At 41.7% G+C, this 16,462-nt stretch overlaps 1 protein-coding gene across 8 annotated transcripts in view; it reads left to right on the forward strand.

Moving 5' to 3' along the window:
• Positions 1-16,462, forward strand: part of TDRD3 (tudor domain containing 3) — a 632,378-nt gene that overhangs the window by 220,401 nt on the left and 395,515 nt on the right. For all 8 annotated transcript variants that reach the window (XM_029602992.1, XM_029602999.1, XM_029602994.1 and 5 more), the window contains exon 4: positions 1,682-1,842. In XM_029602992.1, coding sequence (XP_029458852.1) covers positions 1,682-1,842 — 161 coding nt within the window. The remainder of the gene's footprint in view (positions 1-1,681; positions 1,843-16,462) is intronic.

A 16,462-nucleotide genomic window follows, 5' to 3' on the forward strand; every position in this document is an offset into this window, starting at 1 on the left:
CCAGGACAGCAGGATGTAGTCCTCACGAAACCCACCCGCCACCCCGCGGAGTTGGGTCCGATACGTTTTATTATTTTATTTTTGGCTAACGCTATTTGCTACAAACAAAGACTAAAGGGAGACCCCTGTGGCAGGGAATATCATGGCATGCTGGGGATGCCCAGTAGGCACTCTGGTGCCAGTCAAAAGTTTCATAGAAACATTTACAGAAGTTTTCCGTACATAGGGCTCCATTACTACTGTCACCCATATGTGAGGACTACATCCTGCTGTCCTGGGATAACACCTATTACAAGGTAAGCAATTTTGCTTTCTGGTACAATGAGAAAAAAAAATGCAATTGCTGGCCTTCAGATAAGGTCTGTGCATCTGAACAAATAAGTAAGGACTTTTGTAGTAATAGTTCAGGTTGTCTTCGTTAGCAGCATATTCCATATTTTAACCAACTATCAGCCTGAAGAAGCCCACCCTCGAATGTGTCCCTCTGACTGAGATGGGTGAGCCTTTGTTCTATATTTGGCTCTGTGTACAGATATTCTCTTTCAGCTCCTGGTAAAGTCATTTTTGGTACTTGACCCCCATCTCTCCTTCCTCTCCTGTTTCCTTATTTTTGGCTTATGAAATACTGTCAGCATTGACCACATTGCCTACCCTCCCTTAGATAAGCTTAGATGAGATGGAGAAAGAATCCTGTATCTACATGATTTTATTTGGAACAGTACTGCATAAGCTTACAGCTTTATTTCATAATACTGGCATTTCAAATATATTAAATGTATATAAATATATTATTAGCTTGACTAGTTCTATAAAGCACAGACTTGAGCATAATTTTAGCTGCTTCTTCCTAAATCATATTTTTAAAAAAAGACTCTCAAAGTAAAGGGATGGTGCAAATATAGAGTTGACAAAAATATTGTAGTTTTTTGCAACAGCAGCTGAAACATAAGTAGATTAGTCTTGAAAAGACAACCGTGACAATAAGGCAGACTTTCTCCTTTGCTTTCTCTCTGTGGGCCAGATGTACCAAAGGGTTTCTCCAAATTTGTGTGTGGGGAAAAATGCCTCGTACGTCTGGCCCTGGGAAAGATAGAAATAAAGGTCAAACAAGCAAGTTGCAGGCAATATTGTTTTATTTGACACATTTAATACATTTGTGACTTGTTGCCTTCATCACACTGTATAAAGTGAACTAATACAGAAATCATCCTACTTTATTCTTTAAGTCCTTCATTTATTTAGGTTTTAAAGGCATGACATGTTCAATGTAGATTTGTCATTTGGTGGAAGAGCCATCCCTTAGACCTAGGATATTACTGTGACGTGTTCAGTTATGGAAGGCTAGTTGGCTTCCATCAGCATATTGCAACACAAGGTTTGCTTTGTACCTTCCGTGGCGGTTTTGTCTTTTTTTTTTTTTTAAAGTATTGTAATATTAAATTAATATTTTAAAGCTAATGGGATTATGCATAAGCAAGTTCTTGAGTTTCATTCTTTTTATCTTAAAGCCATTTAGCTTTCCAAGTAGGTTTAAAAAAAATAAAAGAAAAACATAATAGCTGATTTTCTATTAGACAGTTTACCATGTTCATAAAAAATATTATTGAACTCTTGAATGGAAGATTTTAAGCCTTACTTGCTGCTGTTCATTTGCAATTTTGTCTTTCTTTTGCCATAAAAGCTTGAAGGCCCGTGTGTTCTGCAGATTCAGAAGATCCGTAATGTTTCTGCACCAAAGGATAATGAAGAATCTCAGGCTGCTCCCCGAATGTTACGTTTACAGATGACTGATGGTCACACAAACTGCACAGCAATAGAATTTAATTTCTTGTCTCAAATAAGGTGAGTGCCACATATGAGGGGTTTTTTTGTTTCTACTCTGGTATGGCACTTTTTCTTTTAAGGATTGAAATTCAAGACTTTAATTACAATAAAGTGAATATTTTCAAATCGGAGTCCTTTTGAAAATTGAGTAGCTATAAAGAATTAGCCAACTATCAGAAATGGACTCAGGGCCTGATATACTAAGGCTTTTTATCCATTTGTATCTATGGGGGGAAAAAAGCTTAATAAATAAAACCCTCAGTCATTTTATTCTTTGTCTTTTTAAAAAGTTTGATTAGGCTTTACTGTGAGTTTTGTAAGAAGTAGGTCAATTGAATTGCATTTATTTTCCTAAAAAAGCAAATATGTTCCATTTTATCTTGTTTGCGTATAATAATTAACAAAAAAAAAAGTATCTATTTGCAAGTGGACAGCTTGAAGTTCAGTCCTCAACCAAGAGGATTACTAATATACAAGTGAGTAATGGGCTGTCATACAGATAGTATAGCTACAGAGGATGGGTGAGCCCTTGCTGTAGTTCTCAAGTATAATCATTGGCCCCTTTTCAAACTGTGATGCAGTCTAATGTGCCATACCTTCTTTCTCTCTCTCTCTCTACATATATATATATATATATATATATATATATATATATATATATATATACAAACAGCAAAAGAAAGCAAGAAGCAAAAAAAAAAAAAATATATATATAGCAACAATTATATATCTATATATCTTATGTCATGCAGCAGACAAGAAACAGAAGGAAACCTCAGTAGTCTTCAGTTGAGAATATACCAAGCAAAACCCAACAGTCACCTTTTCGACATGACGAGTTCCTGGGTGATTGGAATATACAAAAGCACCTTCTTTTGTAATCCCATGCATCAAAAAGTATTTCTTTTACACTCAAACTAATCTTAACATGGCTAAACAACTATCGATGCTATTAACAAAGTTGGCAAAGAAAGGTGCTATGGAAAAATATCACATGCTCTATTTTAAATTAATCAATCTGTGTTAGAGACTGAAAAGGAAGGTGCTTTGGCATGTGCCAAAATGGTGACTGCTGAGTTTTGCTTGGCATGTCTTAACTGAAGATTGCTGAGATTTGCTTCTGTTCCTCACCTCCTGTCAGACAAAATCATTTTTTGTTGGCCTGGTCCATCACAGAGTTCTCGTATTTGTGCCTTCCATGATTATTTTTGGATGAAATGTTTAGAAGATATATATAATTGTTGCTATAAATGTCACATATCCATAAGGTGTGGGACACTAGACTGTATCAAAGTTTGGAAAAATCTTTGAAAAAAAATGGGCCGATGATTATGCCTGTGGACTGCAGGAAGGGTTTATTCATTCTTTCATCTGTGTGTATGAGAGCGCACCATCCACTTAGGTATTAATTTCTCTTGGTTGAGAATTGAATTTCAGGCTGACCACCTGTGTTTAAATAATGAGATTTTCCCTTTGGACGTTTTGGCTACTTTTTTGATACTATAATGTTCACCAAAACCTGCAGAAATAATTGCCTCCAACCAGTTGGCAGAAGACTCACTTGAGCATACAGGGAGGGCGGAGTAAATAGCGCACACACGTAGAGGAAATACAAAATAAATAATGTGTGGCACACAGTGTCAACTGGTCAATACATATGAACAAACAGACTCTTTATTGTAGACATAGTCACATCAGTGGTACAAATTCAAAGGCGCAAATAATGTTATATGATATCAGAGCAAGGACCCCGACATGGCTGTGTTTCGCATCAGGGCTGCGTCAGGGGGACCGGAACTTCCATATATCTATAAACCAAAGAAATTTGTAGGTAAAATATTGAGCAGGTAGGCGAACACATAATACAAAAAAATAGAAATCTTAGTATTTATATTGTCGTGACTCACTTGTACATATCTGTGCCTTGGTCCTTTACGCTCGTGTTAACTGTCCTAGTATCCAGGGCTAGAAAAATACTGGGAGCCTAAGAGTTTGACTTTGAGCAGGAAAGGAGCAATTGAGATTGAAGCTATTTGGGGGTGAAAATGGAACCGTTGGGTCCAGTATCTGCTGGCTAGGAAGAACAGTGGCCACTGTTGGTGGGGCTTCACCTGGGGAGAATTATGATAGCTGCTGGTGGCAGGATCCCATTGCTGCATCTACATGAAGAAGCTAGAAGGAGGGGGGAGGAGGTGGGATGGATGAGAAGTGCTTGGAACCAGTGAGGGAGGTGCATGACAATGGGAGAAGGAGGGGATGCTGGAGGATATGAGAAGGGGGAGAAAAGTGCCTGAAGGAGAGAGAAGGATGTAGCAAAAAACGAAAAAGAAAAGTAGCAAAAAAGATAAAATCAAAAAATGGACAAAAAATAAAAAGCAAAAGAAAGATTGTGAGAGAAAGAAGAAAATAATTTTCCTGTCTCCTAAATTTTTTTGACTGGTGCCTAAGTTTTCTATATATTTTTCTATCCTAGGCATACTATTTTTGCTTCTCTCTCCCACCTTCCTCACTTTAACTGGTTTATGATCTAAACTTGAGCTGTCTCTCATTCAGTCATGTGGGATGGGTTCTTTGAGGCCTTTAGAAATTGTGTTTTTTTTTGTTTTTTTTTTTAAACATTCCTGTGTGGAAAACAAATTGGCGCAAAATAATTAACCCCAAGAAATTGGAACAAAGTGTGATTGAAACTAAACAATGAAAATATACAAGTAATAACTACAAATGATCATATTTTAGACAGTATTTCCACCTGGGTGATTACATGTAAGGATGTTCCCTGGGTGTATAATATGGTTTTATAGTGCCAGTCACATGTTGAGGCAAAATGAAATATTATTAAAACAAGTTCCTCCATAGTCAGATGTTCATGCGTGCCAAGATTGTGCAACTCCATCTCATGGGGGTGCTGCAACACTTTGTTAGGCTCAATTCAAATTTTCTCTTTAATGAACAAGAGAGTACTCTGCCATAAAGAGCTTCACATTTTTTGTTGTAGCTTTTCTGCCAGAGCTGGAGACATTAATTTAGTCTGTTTTACTGGCTTTGGAAAACCTAACAATTAGAAAGAGGCTCTTCAAATTATTTGCAGCGCTCTTTCGAGCGGTGTATTTTGTTGCTGTCAAGCCAGCACACGACTGCAAATGTGAGAATGTCGCTGATGTTTTGTGCTTGCAGTATATTGACCTTAGGTAAAATAATAGAGCAGCTCAAACATTGTTATAAAAGCCCAGGTGTATGTAATTGCATATCAGCCTGTATTTAGATCATAATAAAATAGATTTATAGTTGAGGTTTTCTGTCAACAGTTTCTTTTCTTCTCTGTAAATGTGCTGCCATTTAATACTCTGTTGTGGAATTTTAACTAGGCTATTAAAGAGTAGCCTAGCTTCCCCCCTTCTTCCCATTCACATGTAAGATATAGTTTGTAGTTGAATTTTTCTTGCTTTTTGAATGCCAAGTTTAACATGAAACATGGTTTCTGCTGAAAGGAAATAAGGTAATACTAATGAGGTAGAAATGTAAAATTTATAGTTGGGATAAACTAGTCAGAAAGGTACTAATTATATTGTACCAATTTTCATGTCATCCTGTTCCTGAAACCTTGTGTACTGAAACACACAACTCTGTTTCTTGTCAGTACCTGGATGTCTTTTGCAGGTTTCATATGTAAACCCTGGAAGTAGGACGGAATAGGGGCAGGATATGATAGACGTTTAAAGATCTCCAAGATTTCCATGCACAGGAGGCTATCCTCTTTCCAAGGGATAGGAATGAAAAGGGGTAGACTCAAGTAATATTTCTTTTTCCATCGATAAGCAGGCTGAATTAGCTATGATCTGTGGGTGATATCATCCGGTGGCACCAAATGGACTCATCTCTCCAAACTAGTAGAGTTTTGAGCTCTACTGAGCATGTGCGGGAACACCCACATGGGTGTGCCTCGAGAGCCTCCAGTCTTTTTTTTTTTTTTCTGAGCACAAGCAATCTCTCCTCATACATTTTTAAATTACATTATATTTTCTTAATTTTTAGCATTCAGACAAGTTAATCCATACCAGTGGGTTTATGCACTGATGGAGCAAAGCTGATGTCACTGTATATATACCTCTGCACTGACATCAGCCCACAGTATTCTCCATCTCCAGCAGATGGTGGATGTGCATCTCCCTACTGGGGATTGCTTTAAAAAAATAGAAAATGAAAGAAAAGAAAAAGGAAATTAATTCACCCCGCTTTCTTGTGGTGATACCCTATGGTCCCTCATTCCAGTTATCCTGAGTGATATCTGCAGATCCCTCCCTCAGTAGAGTGCCTCGGTCTGGTAGCTGGTTTTCTGCATGGACTTAGCTGTAAAGAGCGAAACAGCTGAGAGGCTAGCGGGTGCAGGAATCCAAGCTTGGCGGTGAAGGCCTTTGACCTCTCTCCCCCACAGCCGGAGACAGACTGTGTGCTTGGCTGGCACGGGCTGAGCACAGGTAAAGAGTAAATAAAAAAAAAAAAAGAAAGAAAAGGAGTGAGGATTTCCATTCCCCTTCTAGTCTCTGAGCCTTGGTGCGCCTTCTATTCCCGCCTCCAAGGGAGCTTGGGGAGTCGTGGCAGCTTGGGTTGAGAAGCCTTTTGGCTAGGTCTCATTCTCAGGCTTTGCTTACATGTCATTTGGTAGCCACGGCGGAGTTTGTGCATTTTTCTCTACACAAGTCTGCTGCGAAACAGTGTCTGATGTCGTTTTGCTCTTGAATGTCCGGGTGTGCGATCAGGTGGGTACCAAGGTAGACACACAGGTGGGTGCCTACATGGATTACATATTATGTGCCTGTATTTTGAACGCTTATTGGGCAGACCTTGTTTTTGGGCACCCTGCCCATGTTCACTTGTGCAGGTGCGCAGCTGGGTGCACAATTGTCTGATGCTTTGGGAGTGTGCTGCTAGCGCTGCTTGCCATATTCAGGCATCTCAGTTTGACGTTCTCCCTAACTTGTGTCAAAGCTGCTTGGAGGCTCAGGGAGAGTTATCTCCGGCTGCTTTTACTGAGCCCATCCTTCCCAGATTTGTGTGGCAATGGTACTGGATGGGGACCTGTCAGAGGTTTTGCCTGGTTTTGGGGCTCCCCTAACTGGTTCATCAGCAGGGGAAGGCTACTTAGTGGGTGCAGGACCGACACCCCCTGGTTTTGGTATGGATCATGGCGGCATTCACATGCTTTTCTATGTGCAAGTCTGCCATGAAACAGCTTGGCAGGATGAGCAGCCTTTTGGCTAGGCCCTGCTAGCTGGTTTTGCTCTGTTGCCGATGTGGTAGACCTAAGAGTTCAGGATCGTAAACTGCGGATCCCTGCATGCCTGGTACCATGGGTAAGCATTGGAATATGTCTACACCTGCTGTGGGTCATGCTGATAGGGACCCAGGTGGCACGGATGATGAAGGCAACCCTTACTCCCTGGAGGAGGGGAAATTCCTCCGGGATTGGAGCTGTCTAGAACAATGTCGTGTTTCTTTCATAGAGATGAGTTGCCAGCTTGGATCACCCAGGCACTAAAGATGCTGGGGATGACGGGTGCTGATTCCATGTCTGAGCCAAACAAGAATCCCATTTAGGTTCCTTACGTAAAGCATTATGGATGCTATTCAAGAATTGATCTTGAATGGGGCGCCATGGAAGCTAATTTTAAAGGGGGTTGAGCCTTGGTAGCACTATACTTCCTGGATCCGGCAGAGAGAGAGAGCACTTTCTGAAAGTGGATGTGCTGGTGGGTGCCATTACAAAGTGGACAACTATCCCTATGGAAGAGGCAGTGGCTTGAAGGAGGCGCAGGATAGGAGAATTGAGACTATCTTTAAGCAGACCTGATCGCATGCGAATGAATTGCAGATGCTTCTTGCTGCTCTCCGGTGGCTCACTCTTGCTCTCTCAGGAAGTCTGATTTGAATTTCAGGGCAGTGACCTTTAAATCTCACTACCCTGGATGCGCCCAATCTCATCTGATCTTGGAAGCTAAGCAGGGTTGAGCATCAGCTATGGCTGATGAATTGGTACTGTGTCAATTTCAAAGTCTAATCTTTTAAAGGATCACTTTGGTTTGGGAGTAAATTAAAAAAAAAAAAAAGACCAATAAGTGGGATGAATCCAAGGTTCCTTGGTTACTAGAATATTAAAAGCAGGCTTCGTGTTCGTTCGGTTCGTGAGATTGTGGTAGGGGTTTTCAAATGTTTTTCGACCCTACAGATGAGTGGCTTCTCAGAGGGCTCGACTTTTGGGTAAGTCTCAGTCCTTTGTCCCAGGCAGCCCAGATGGGGCATGGGCTTGAGTGGTGGTGCCTCCCCCAACCCTCTCAATAAGGGTGTGCTGAGCCACTCCCAGGAACAGGAGATAGGGGAATCGCCTGCACTCCTTTTTATTGGAGGTGGATTGAGATCACGTCAGACCAGTGGGTTTTGGAGGAGATATGAGATGGCTCTGCTCTAGAGTTTATCAACGTTCCTTGAGACGTTTTTGTCGTATATCTCTGCAGCTCTCCACAGAAGAGACAGACAGTGGAGTGTACATTGCCAAGACTCCTCAGCCTGCAGGCTGTGATCCCAGTGCCTGTGTCACAAAAAAATACAGGCCGATATTCCAGCTATTTCATTGTACCTGAGAAAGAGGGATTTCTTTCACTCCATCCTGGATTTCAAGAGTCAACCGTCTTGGGCAAGTGACTCGTTCTTGCATGGCAACCTTACACTCGCTGATAATAGCTATAATCAGGGGGAGTTTATTAAGTCTCTGGATAGTCAGAGGCATATCTGCATATTCCCATCCAGCTGGAGCATCAACAGTTTTCTGCGTTTTGCTGTTTTGGGGCGACATTATCACTTTTTGAGCACTACCCTTAGTTTTGGCGACTGTGCCCAGGAGCTTTTCAAGGGTCATGGTGGTAGTAGCAGCATTGTTGAGGAAGGATGGCATTCTGATCCACCCATACTTGGATGATTGGCTAATGTGGGTTAAGAGCCATGAAAGAGAGTTTTCAGATCTCATGAAAGGTGATCTCCTTGCTACAGGAACTAGGTTGGGTAGTGAACTTGGCCAAGAGCCCAGACACTGGAGTATTTTGGTGTTTGACACAAGTACCTGGCGGTGTGGTCTTATTTACAGGTGCGCCTTTTGATGGCAGTCACCTTAGAGGTGGTTCCTTGGGCAAGGGCACACATGCATCCTCTTCAGCACATTCTGTTTGCACGTTGGAGTCCACAGTCTCAGGACTACTCGATATGACTTCAGTTACTGGTGGAGATCAGTATCCATCTGCAGTGGTGGTTGCAAGCAGATCATCTAATGAAGGGCGTTCCTCTATGAATACAGGACTGGCTACTATGCATTTCGGATGCGAGCCCCAAGGATTGTGGGGCTCACCATCAGGAGTTGACAGCGCAGGTGCGCTGGAGTATAGAAGAGAATTTCTGGAGCATCAATTGGCTGGAAACCCGTGCCATTCGGTTGGCATGATTGCGATTCTTTGACTGCTTGCATGGTCGAGCAGTCTGAATGATGTTGAACAATGTGATGACAGTGGCATATATCAATCGCTAGGGAGTAGCCAAGAGCCAGCAAGTGTTGCAGGAAATACAATGGGCAGAAGTAAATCTTCAGGTGATCTCACCCTCACACATTGCAGGAAAAGACAATGTAAGAGCTGGCCTTCTTCAGCAGACAATCTTTGGATCCCGGAGAATGGGAATTGTACTACGAAGCAGTCCAGCTCATAGTGGACCGCTTGGAACTCTCATTTCTTGGCTTACTGGCAACATCACACAAAGTGAAAGTTCATCGATTCTTCAGTTGCAGGACAAATCTGAAGTTTTCGGGCATTGATGCCCTCGTACAGGAGTGACTGGAAGACAAGCTTCTATATGCCTTTTCCCTGTGGCCCATGTTGGGTGGAATGATTCAGAGGTTCGAGACTCACATGGGGTTGGAACTTCTGGTGGTGCCAGATTGGCTCAGGAGGCTGTGGTATGCAGATCTGTGGAGGCTTCTGGTGGAATATCCTTTCCAAATACTGGTCCACAGGGATCTGCTATGAAAGGGGCCTATTTCTTCTTGAACATCAGACTTGATTTTTATCTTATGGTGTTTTGAGAGGGCTCGGTTGCTGAAGTGTTGGTTGCTATGATTTCTACCTTTCCTCGAATGTGAAAGTTATTAACTTCCTTAGCCTATGTTTGCATTTGGCAAGTGTTTGAGTCTTGGTGCGAGGAACGAGGAGTTCATCCTCGTTCAGTTAAAATCCTGCTCAGTTTGGACTTTTGCAGGATGGGTTGTTTAATGACTTGGCCCTTAATTTCTTGAAGTTACAGGTGTTAGTTCTTGCTCATTTCCAAAGTCATGTGACTGGTGAACCCTTGTCGGCCCATTGAGTTGTGGCCTGGTTCTTGAAAAGGTGTGAAGCATATTTGTTCTTCCTTGCGGTTGCCGGTGCTCTTGTGGAGTCCTATTCTGAATTTCTGGCAGGTCCCACCTTTCGACCACTGTGTAGCCTCTCCTTGAGGCTAATTACTAGAGAATGTGTTCTGTGTAGTTTCTGAACTGCGGGCTGTCTTGCTGGGAACTGTTTCTGCGAGTGACCCCAGGGATGATCCAGTTGTGAACTGTTCCTTCTTTTATGCGGAAGGTGGTCTCTGATTTTCCCTTGAATCAATCAGTTCCCTGCAGACTCTGGACAGGAAGAAAAATGTGGATGACTTTTGCCTGTTACGGACCTTGGGTGTCAAGTAGTATATCATGAGGTATTGGAGGTTTGTAAACCTCTCAGAAAGATTGACTGGCTGTTTATACTCCCCGATAGGAATAAACAAGGTGAGCTGGCATTGTGGGTTATGATAGCTCGCTAGATTAAGGAGGTTGTCTCGGCTGTGTAAGTGGATGCTGAGCAGCTGTTGCCTAGTCAGGTTAGGGCTCAGGTAGTGTCATGGGTGGAAATTAGATGGTTGTCTCCCATCAGGATTTGCCAAGTAGCAATGTGGTCTTTCTTATTGAATTTCCAGATATTATCACCTGGATGTGCAAGCCTGGGAGGACGAAGCCTGTTCAGGAGTAGCTTTGGTACATCCCACTGGTGTGGATTAATGCTAAGAAAGGAGAAATTACTACTTACGTGATAATTTCCTTTTCTTTAATGAAGACAGGTTAATCTACTTTCCCGTCCTTGGCTGCCGGATGGTGGTGCTATTGTCCTCCTGAGTGGCTGTGTTTCTGGGGGTTACTAGTAAGTGTTAGATCCAGCCCCTAGATTAGTAATATTACACTCCTTGTCTGACCTCAACTGACCATTTGAATTGTTGTCTTTAATAGTTGTGATCATGTATTGTTTAGTTGTCCACAGTTGGCTTTTGCAGAGAATACAGGCGGGCTGATGTCAGTGCAGGGGTATATATACCATGATGTCAGCTTTGCTCTGTCTCCATCTGCTTGTAGAAATGCATAACTCACTTATGTGGATTAACCTATCTTCATTAAAGAAAAGTAAATTATCAGGTAAGTAGTAATTTCTCCTTTTCCTGTTGCCTTGCTGCCTCAGCAGCACTCCCTTCAACAGTGCTACTAAAAAAAAAAAAAAAAGAGAAAGTTTGTGGAGACTGTCTCTTCAGAGACAAAACCTTAAGGAACATCTCCTCCAGCCATGTTGGGAAAGAAAAAACCTACAATCAGTGGTTTCGAAAATTGTGTCTGCGGCCAAATAATGTCCCTTATGGATGGGCATGAGATCTGCTACTGCTGTTTAGGCCCAGAACATGATTATGCTAACTGCCAGGCCTGTGGACTGATGTCCCCATGGCCCCAACGGTCCAGGGTGGCTAAAATAGAGGCTCTGCATCGGGCCCAGAGAAGCTATAATAAATCTTGCTCCCAAGGTGCACACTAGGATATCTCATGAGGAAGGGAGTTAAGCTGTAGCACCTGTAATACTCCCCCATTGGCTCAAGCCACTGGGTTGAGCTTTGAAGACCAAAATTTATTTATTTATAAACTGTTATATACTGTTGTTTGGAACATGCCGTCACAATGGTTTACAAGCAAGAAAAATAAGAATGAAAAAATAATAGACTGTAAAATAATAAAAATAATACTAAAATTCAATGAAAAGATTATTATTTAAACAATAGGGTCTAAGGGTATAACATACAATAATTAAGAAAATAATTAAATAACTGAGTACAAGCCTTCAAAATCATAAAACACGATAAAATAACTACTGGGATGAAAATAAAAATTCTAAGTACTTATTAAAATTAATAAAAAAATCACAAAACTAAAAACTCAAAGGTGGTCAAAAATAATCCAAGTAAATAACATTATAAAACGGTGCAGTGTAGGTGAAATAAATTTAAATTTAGCCAATGCCATCCTTGTAAGCTTGCTCGAAAAGCCAAGTTTTAAGATGTGTTCTGAACAATATTAAGTCACTCTGTAACCTCAGGTTCGCTGGAAGAGTGCTCCACAATCCAGGTCCTGCTATCGAGATTGCTCTTTCTCTGACTATAGTGAGTCGTGCTGTAGATATTGAGGGTATTGATTATAGCCCTTTGTTAAATGATCTAAGGTTGCGTTGCGGTGTATGGAATCAAACCATGGTGTTTAACCATTCTACTTGATTGCCATAGATTGTTTTATGCAAAATAGAGTACCTTATACTCAATACGTTTTTTGATGAGTAACCAATGTAATGATTTTAGAAATGCATCAAAGTCCAAACAGTGGCATTTAGAAGAGCTTCCCTTTGCACCGAAGAATTAGATGAGGGAGTGTTGACTGTGAATAAAATCTCCAGTACTTCAGTGTACGATGTGTTGAAGACACCAACACATGGTGCTCCGACGTATGGTGCACTGATGCATGATGCATTGAGACATAATGCATTGAAGCATGGTGCATCCATGCATCTGATGCACTGAAGCAAGGTGTATCAATGCACCCACAATGCATCAGGGTACAGTGCATTGAAGCTACCGATGCACAATACATCCAAGTGCCCAGTGATGCATGGTGCATCGAAGCAGCACGGTGCATCGAAATGACACGTCCATCAGTGAATCTGGCGCAAGTCCCTTCGATGCAATACCATGCAACGGTACAAATTCTTGACACACCGTTGCATGATGATCAGAGCATTTTGTCACCCCATTTCACGCTTCTTCATTTGTTGCCTAAGAGGTCTCACCCCACTTCTATGTTTCCTTGAGGCATTCTGGTTCTTCTTCTTGATAGAGTTCCAAACACTCCAGACTGGCTTATACTTCCACTTCTGATCAAGTATTGAAATACTATTTGAGCAAATCTAAACATTCTATGCCTCTATGGCTTCTGGAGTCTCACTTTTTGCATGCAGCCTTCCCCACCCAATTCTGCGCTGCAAAGGCCAGTTCCGTGATGTCTAGTCAGTTTCTCCATCTGTCACCTGCTGTCATCACAACACTTTCATTCTCACAGTTGCTGTCGCAAGGTTTGCATCTGGAAACCCCAGATCCTATCTGTTCCATTGTTCCACTCTCTTCTAATAGACCTCCAATTGTGGAACAAGAGCCTATTCTGGATTTGAAAGAAGATGCCTCTTCTCTTACACTGTCTCAGAGAACTCAGGAAGTGATTGACCAATTGACACAGATGGTCAAAACTTTCTTTGCATCACCTTTTGGGGAATCCATCTTATCTTTTCCCTTACCTTCCACACTTCCTGCTGTCTCTCTCACACTGCAATTTCTAGATCACCACCAGTGCTAGATCCTCTGATCCATGGTTCTTTGTCATCCATTGCTGCAGATTCTTCACATTTGGGATTTGCTCAACCGCTTCTCCCCTCACTGCCTCGACTCAACAATCATGCCTCTATCACATGAATATTAAGGATGATTGTGGCCAAGTGGTCTATCTCCAGTGAATTCACCCAGAAGTTTCACGGGCAATCTCTTTGACCTGCTTCTGGCACTGACTGACAATTCATCTCCTCCCAAGACCTAACTTATTCCAAATTAATGGAGAAATTTGTCAGAGCCCTCAATATTAAAGTTTGAAAGGCCAAAGATCCTTGAACAGAGGTTCTGGGTTTGTCCAATATTTTGAATATTCCATCATAATCAGTGGCTCTACCAACACATACCCTCTTTTATGCCCTGTAAATGAAAATATGGGAGACACCCATCTCTGGCATTACGGCTGCCAGAAAACTGTATTTAAAATGTAGAATGCAAGGGGGAATCCAAGATGGCACCTCCAGGCTAGTTGAGAGTGTTTTGTCTCCTGTTAATATATTAAAATTTTCTGCTATTCTTACCTTGGTTTGGATATGGGGAAGAGGAAAGGAACTGTGAAGAAGTTCTCTATTCTCTCTACTCTGCAGACCACCTTGTCTGAATATGCTCCTTCTTTATCTCATATGGTTTCCACGTCCAGTTTTGCTGGCTGAGGAGGGGCATCCAGCCCGCTGGTGGTTGAAGTTTCACTCAACCCTGAAGACCGTGTCACATTTCGCCGCCTGGGTTGTAACGCTACAGTGGCTGAAGGAATGCTTGACCAGATTCTGAGCTCTGGAGTCTCGACCACATCATTGGACAGGGTTTCTCTGTTAAATGTTGCAGGCCAACTGCAGCATGGCGGCGTTTAATTCTGCTAACTTTTCTGGGGAAGAGGTGATGTTGCTGTGGCAGGCTCGATTGTGTGTTAGCCATCTTTGGGCTTAGACAAAGAAATTCCCTGTTCTCAGGAGGTACGGGATGCTACCTAGGCTCTTAAGGTCAGATTAGACTTGACTAAACCTGCTTTGGTCTCATTAGATAACTTGTGGTTAGTGCTTGCAAAGATTGAGAAGTCAGTCTCCTCTCTTGCGATTCTGACTATAGACATCTGTTCAAAAGAATTGTATCATGAACAATGTTTGGAAAGTACTGATGAAAGATTGTGTGTTTTTGTAAAATCTTTGAAAAGAGTTAAAGAAGTTAAGGTTAATATAATCAAGGATTAGGAAAATTGTTCCATGTTATTAAATCTGTGTGTTTTAAATTTTCCACAAACTCATTTAATCTCTCCATCAGAGTTGTTTAAGAACTACATGAAAGAAATATTGCAGATTCCTGATGTTGCTTTACCTCCTTTTTCTAGTATTTATTATTTGCCTATTTCCAATAGTAACGTAGTAACAATGTTGTTCCCAATCAGAGGGATCAAGATTCAGGTAACCTATCAGAGTTTTTGGAAAATCCAGATGATGTGATTTCTACTCAAGCTACTTTGCTTGTATCTTTTGCCTTTCTTCAAGACTGATATAGCATTTTTCTCTTTTGCAATAGAGAATCTCTTTATAAAGGACAGAAATGTTGTATGTTTTCTGACTTGGGGAAGACAGCACAAGACTGAAGGAGGAAGTTTCTTGCTATGAGAGCTGATGTTTTGTATTTGGGTGCTTTCTGTACTGTTCATCATCCTTGTAAATGCATTGTTCTTCTGAATGAGACTAAATATTTGTTTTATGAACCCTCTCAGTTCAGGCAATGCTTAGATGCCAGACTCGATGTAAGTCATTTGCCAGCCTCTTGAAGGTGACTTTATATTGGAAAGGCAATGTATTAGTCTGGATGCTGGCTTATCAAGAAGCAGGGACGAACTGACTCTTGATAGCTCTGTCAAGAGATGCTGGAAATATGGCAATGAGCAATCAATCATCTTGCCACCCTTCAAGCCACATACCTTCAAGGGATATCTAATATGTTAGTGGACCACCTCTGCAAAGTGCTTCAGCCTCACAAATGGTCCTTGTTAGATGAACTTTTCAAGTTGTGGGGTTGTCCATCTATAGATCTGTTTGTGATGGAGTGCAGTTGGAAACACACTCAGTTTTGCTCCATTGTTCCCAGTGAACTTCAAATCACTCAGGACGCTTTCTTAATAGATTGGGGACAAGCCTCATGTACTCTTTTGCTCCCCTTCCTCTAATAGCAAGAACAATTCAGAAACTGCTTCGATATCAAGCCTCCATGATTCTCATAGCTCCAGCATGGCCCAGACAAGCCTGGTATGTGTTTTTCATTCGTCTTTTGCAACATCCTCCGATTCATCTAGGAGTGCATCTTCATCCGCTTTCTCAAGAAGATGGCAAGTTGCTTCATCCAGACCTGGAATCCCTCAGCCTCACAGCATTGATGTTGAGTGCTCAATAATAGCAGACCTGACCTTGCCCAAGCCTATTGAAAATATTGTTCTCTCGGCCCGCAAGCCTTCAACCAGGTGCAACTATGCCTTTAAGTGGAACTGTTCTTCAACTTGATGCACTACGAATGGCCTTGACCCATTCTCCTGTGAACCATGACACCTCTTGTTCTACTTGAGCCTCTTACCAGATTCTGGCCTAGCTACATCCTCAGTAAGAGTATACCTCAGTGCCATAGTGGCCTGTCATTTAACAATGAATGATAAACCTGTCTCTCAGCATCCTCTGGTAGCGAAATTTATGAAAGGGTTATGGCATTTGAAGCCTCCAATTCATAAGCTGCCACCATGGGATCTCAGCGTTTTCCTTGCCTGGTTTTTGAAAGCTTCCTTTGAGTTTATGGACATGGTGTCCCTCAAATACCTTTCATGGATAGTGATCTTCTGGCCATAAATTCAGCA

The sequence above is a fragment of the Rhinatrema bivittatum genome, chromosome 5, assembly GCF_901001135.1.
Source record: "Rhinatrema bivittatum chromosome 5, aRhiBiv1.1, whole genome shotgun sequence".
Classification (NCBI taxonomy): domain Eukaryota; kingdom Metazoa; phylum Chordata; class Amphibia; order Gymnophiona; family Rhinatrematidae; genus Rhinatrema; species Rhinatrema bivittatum.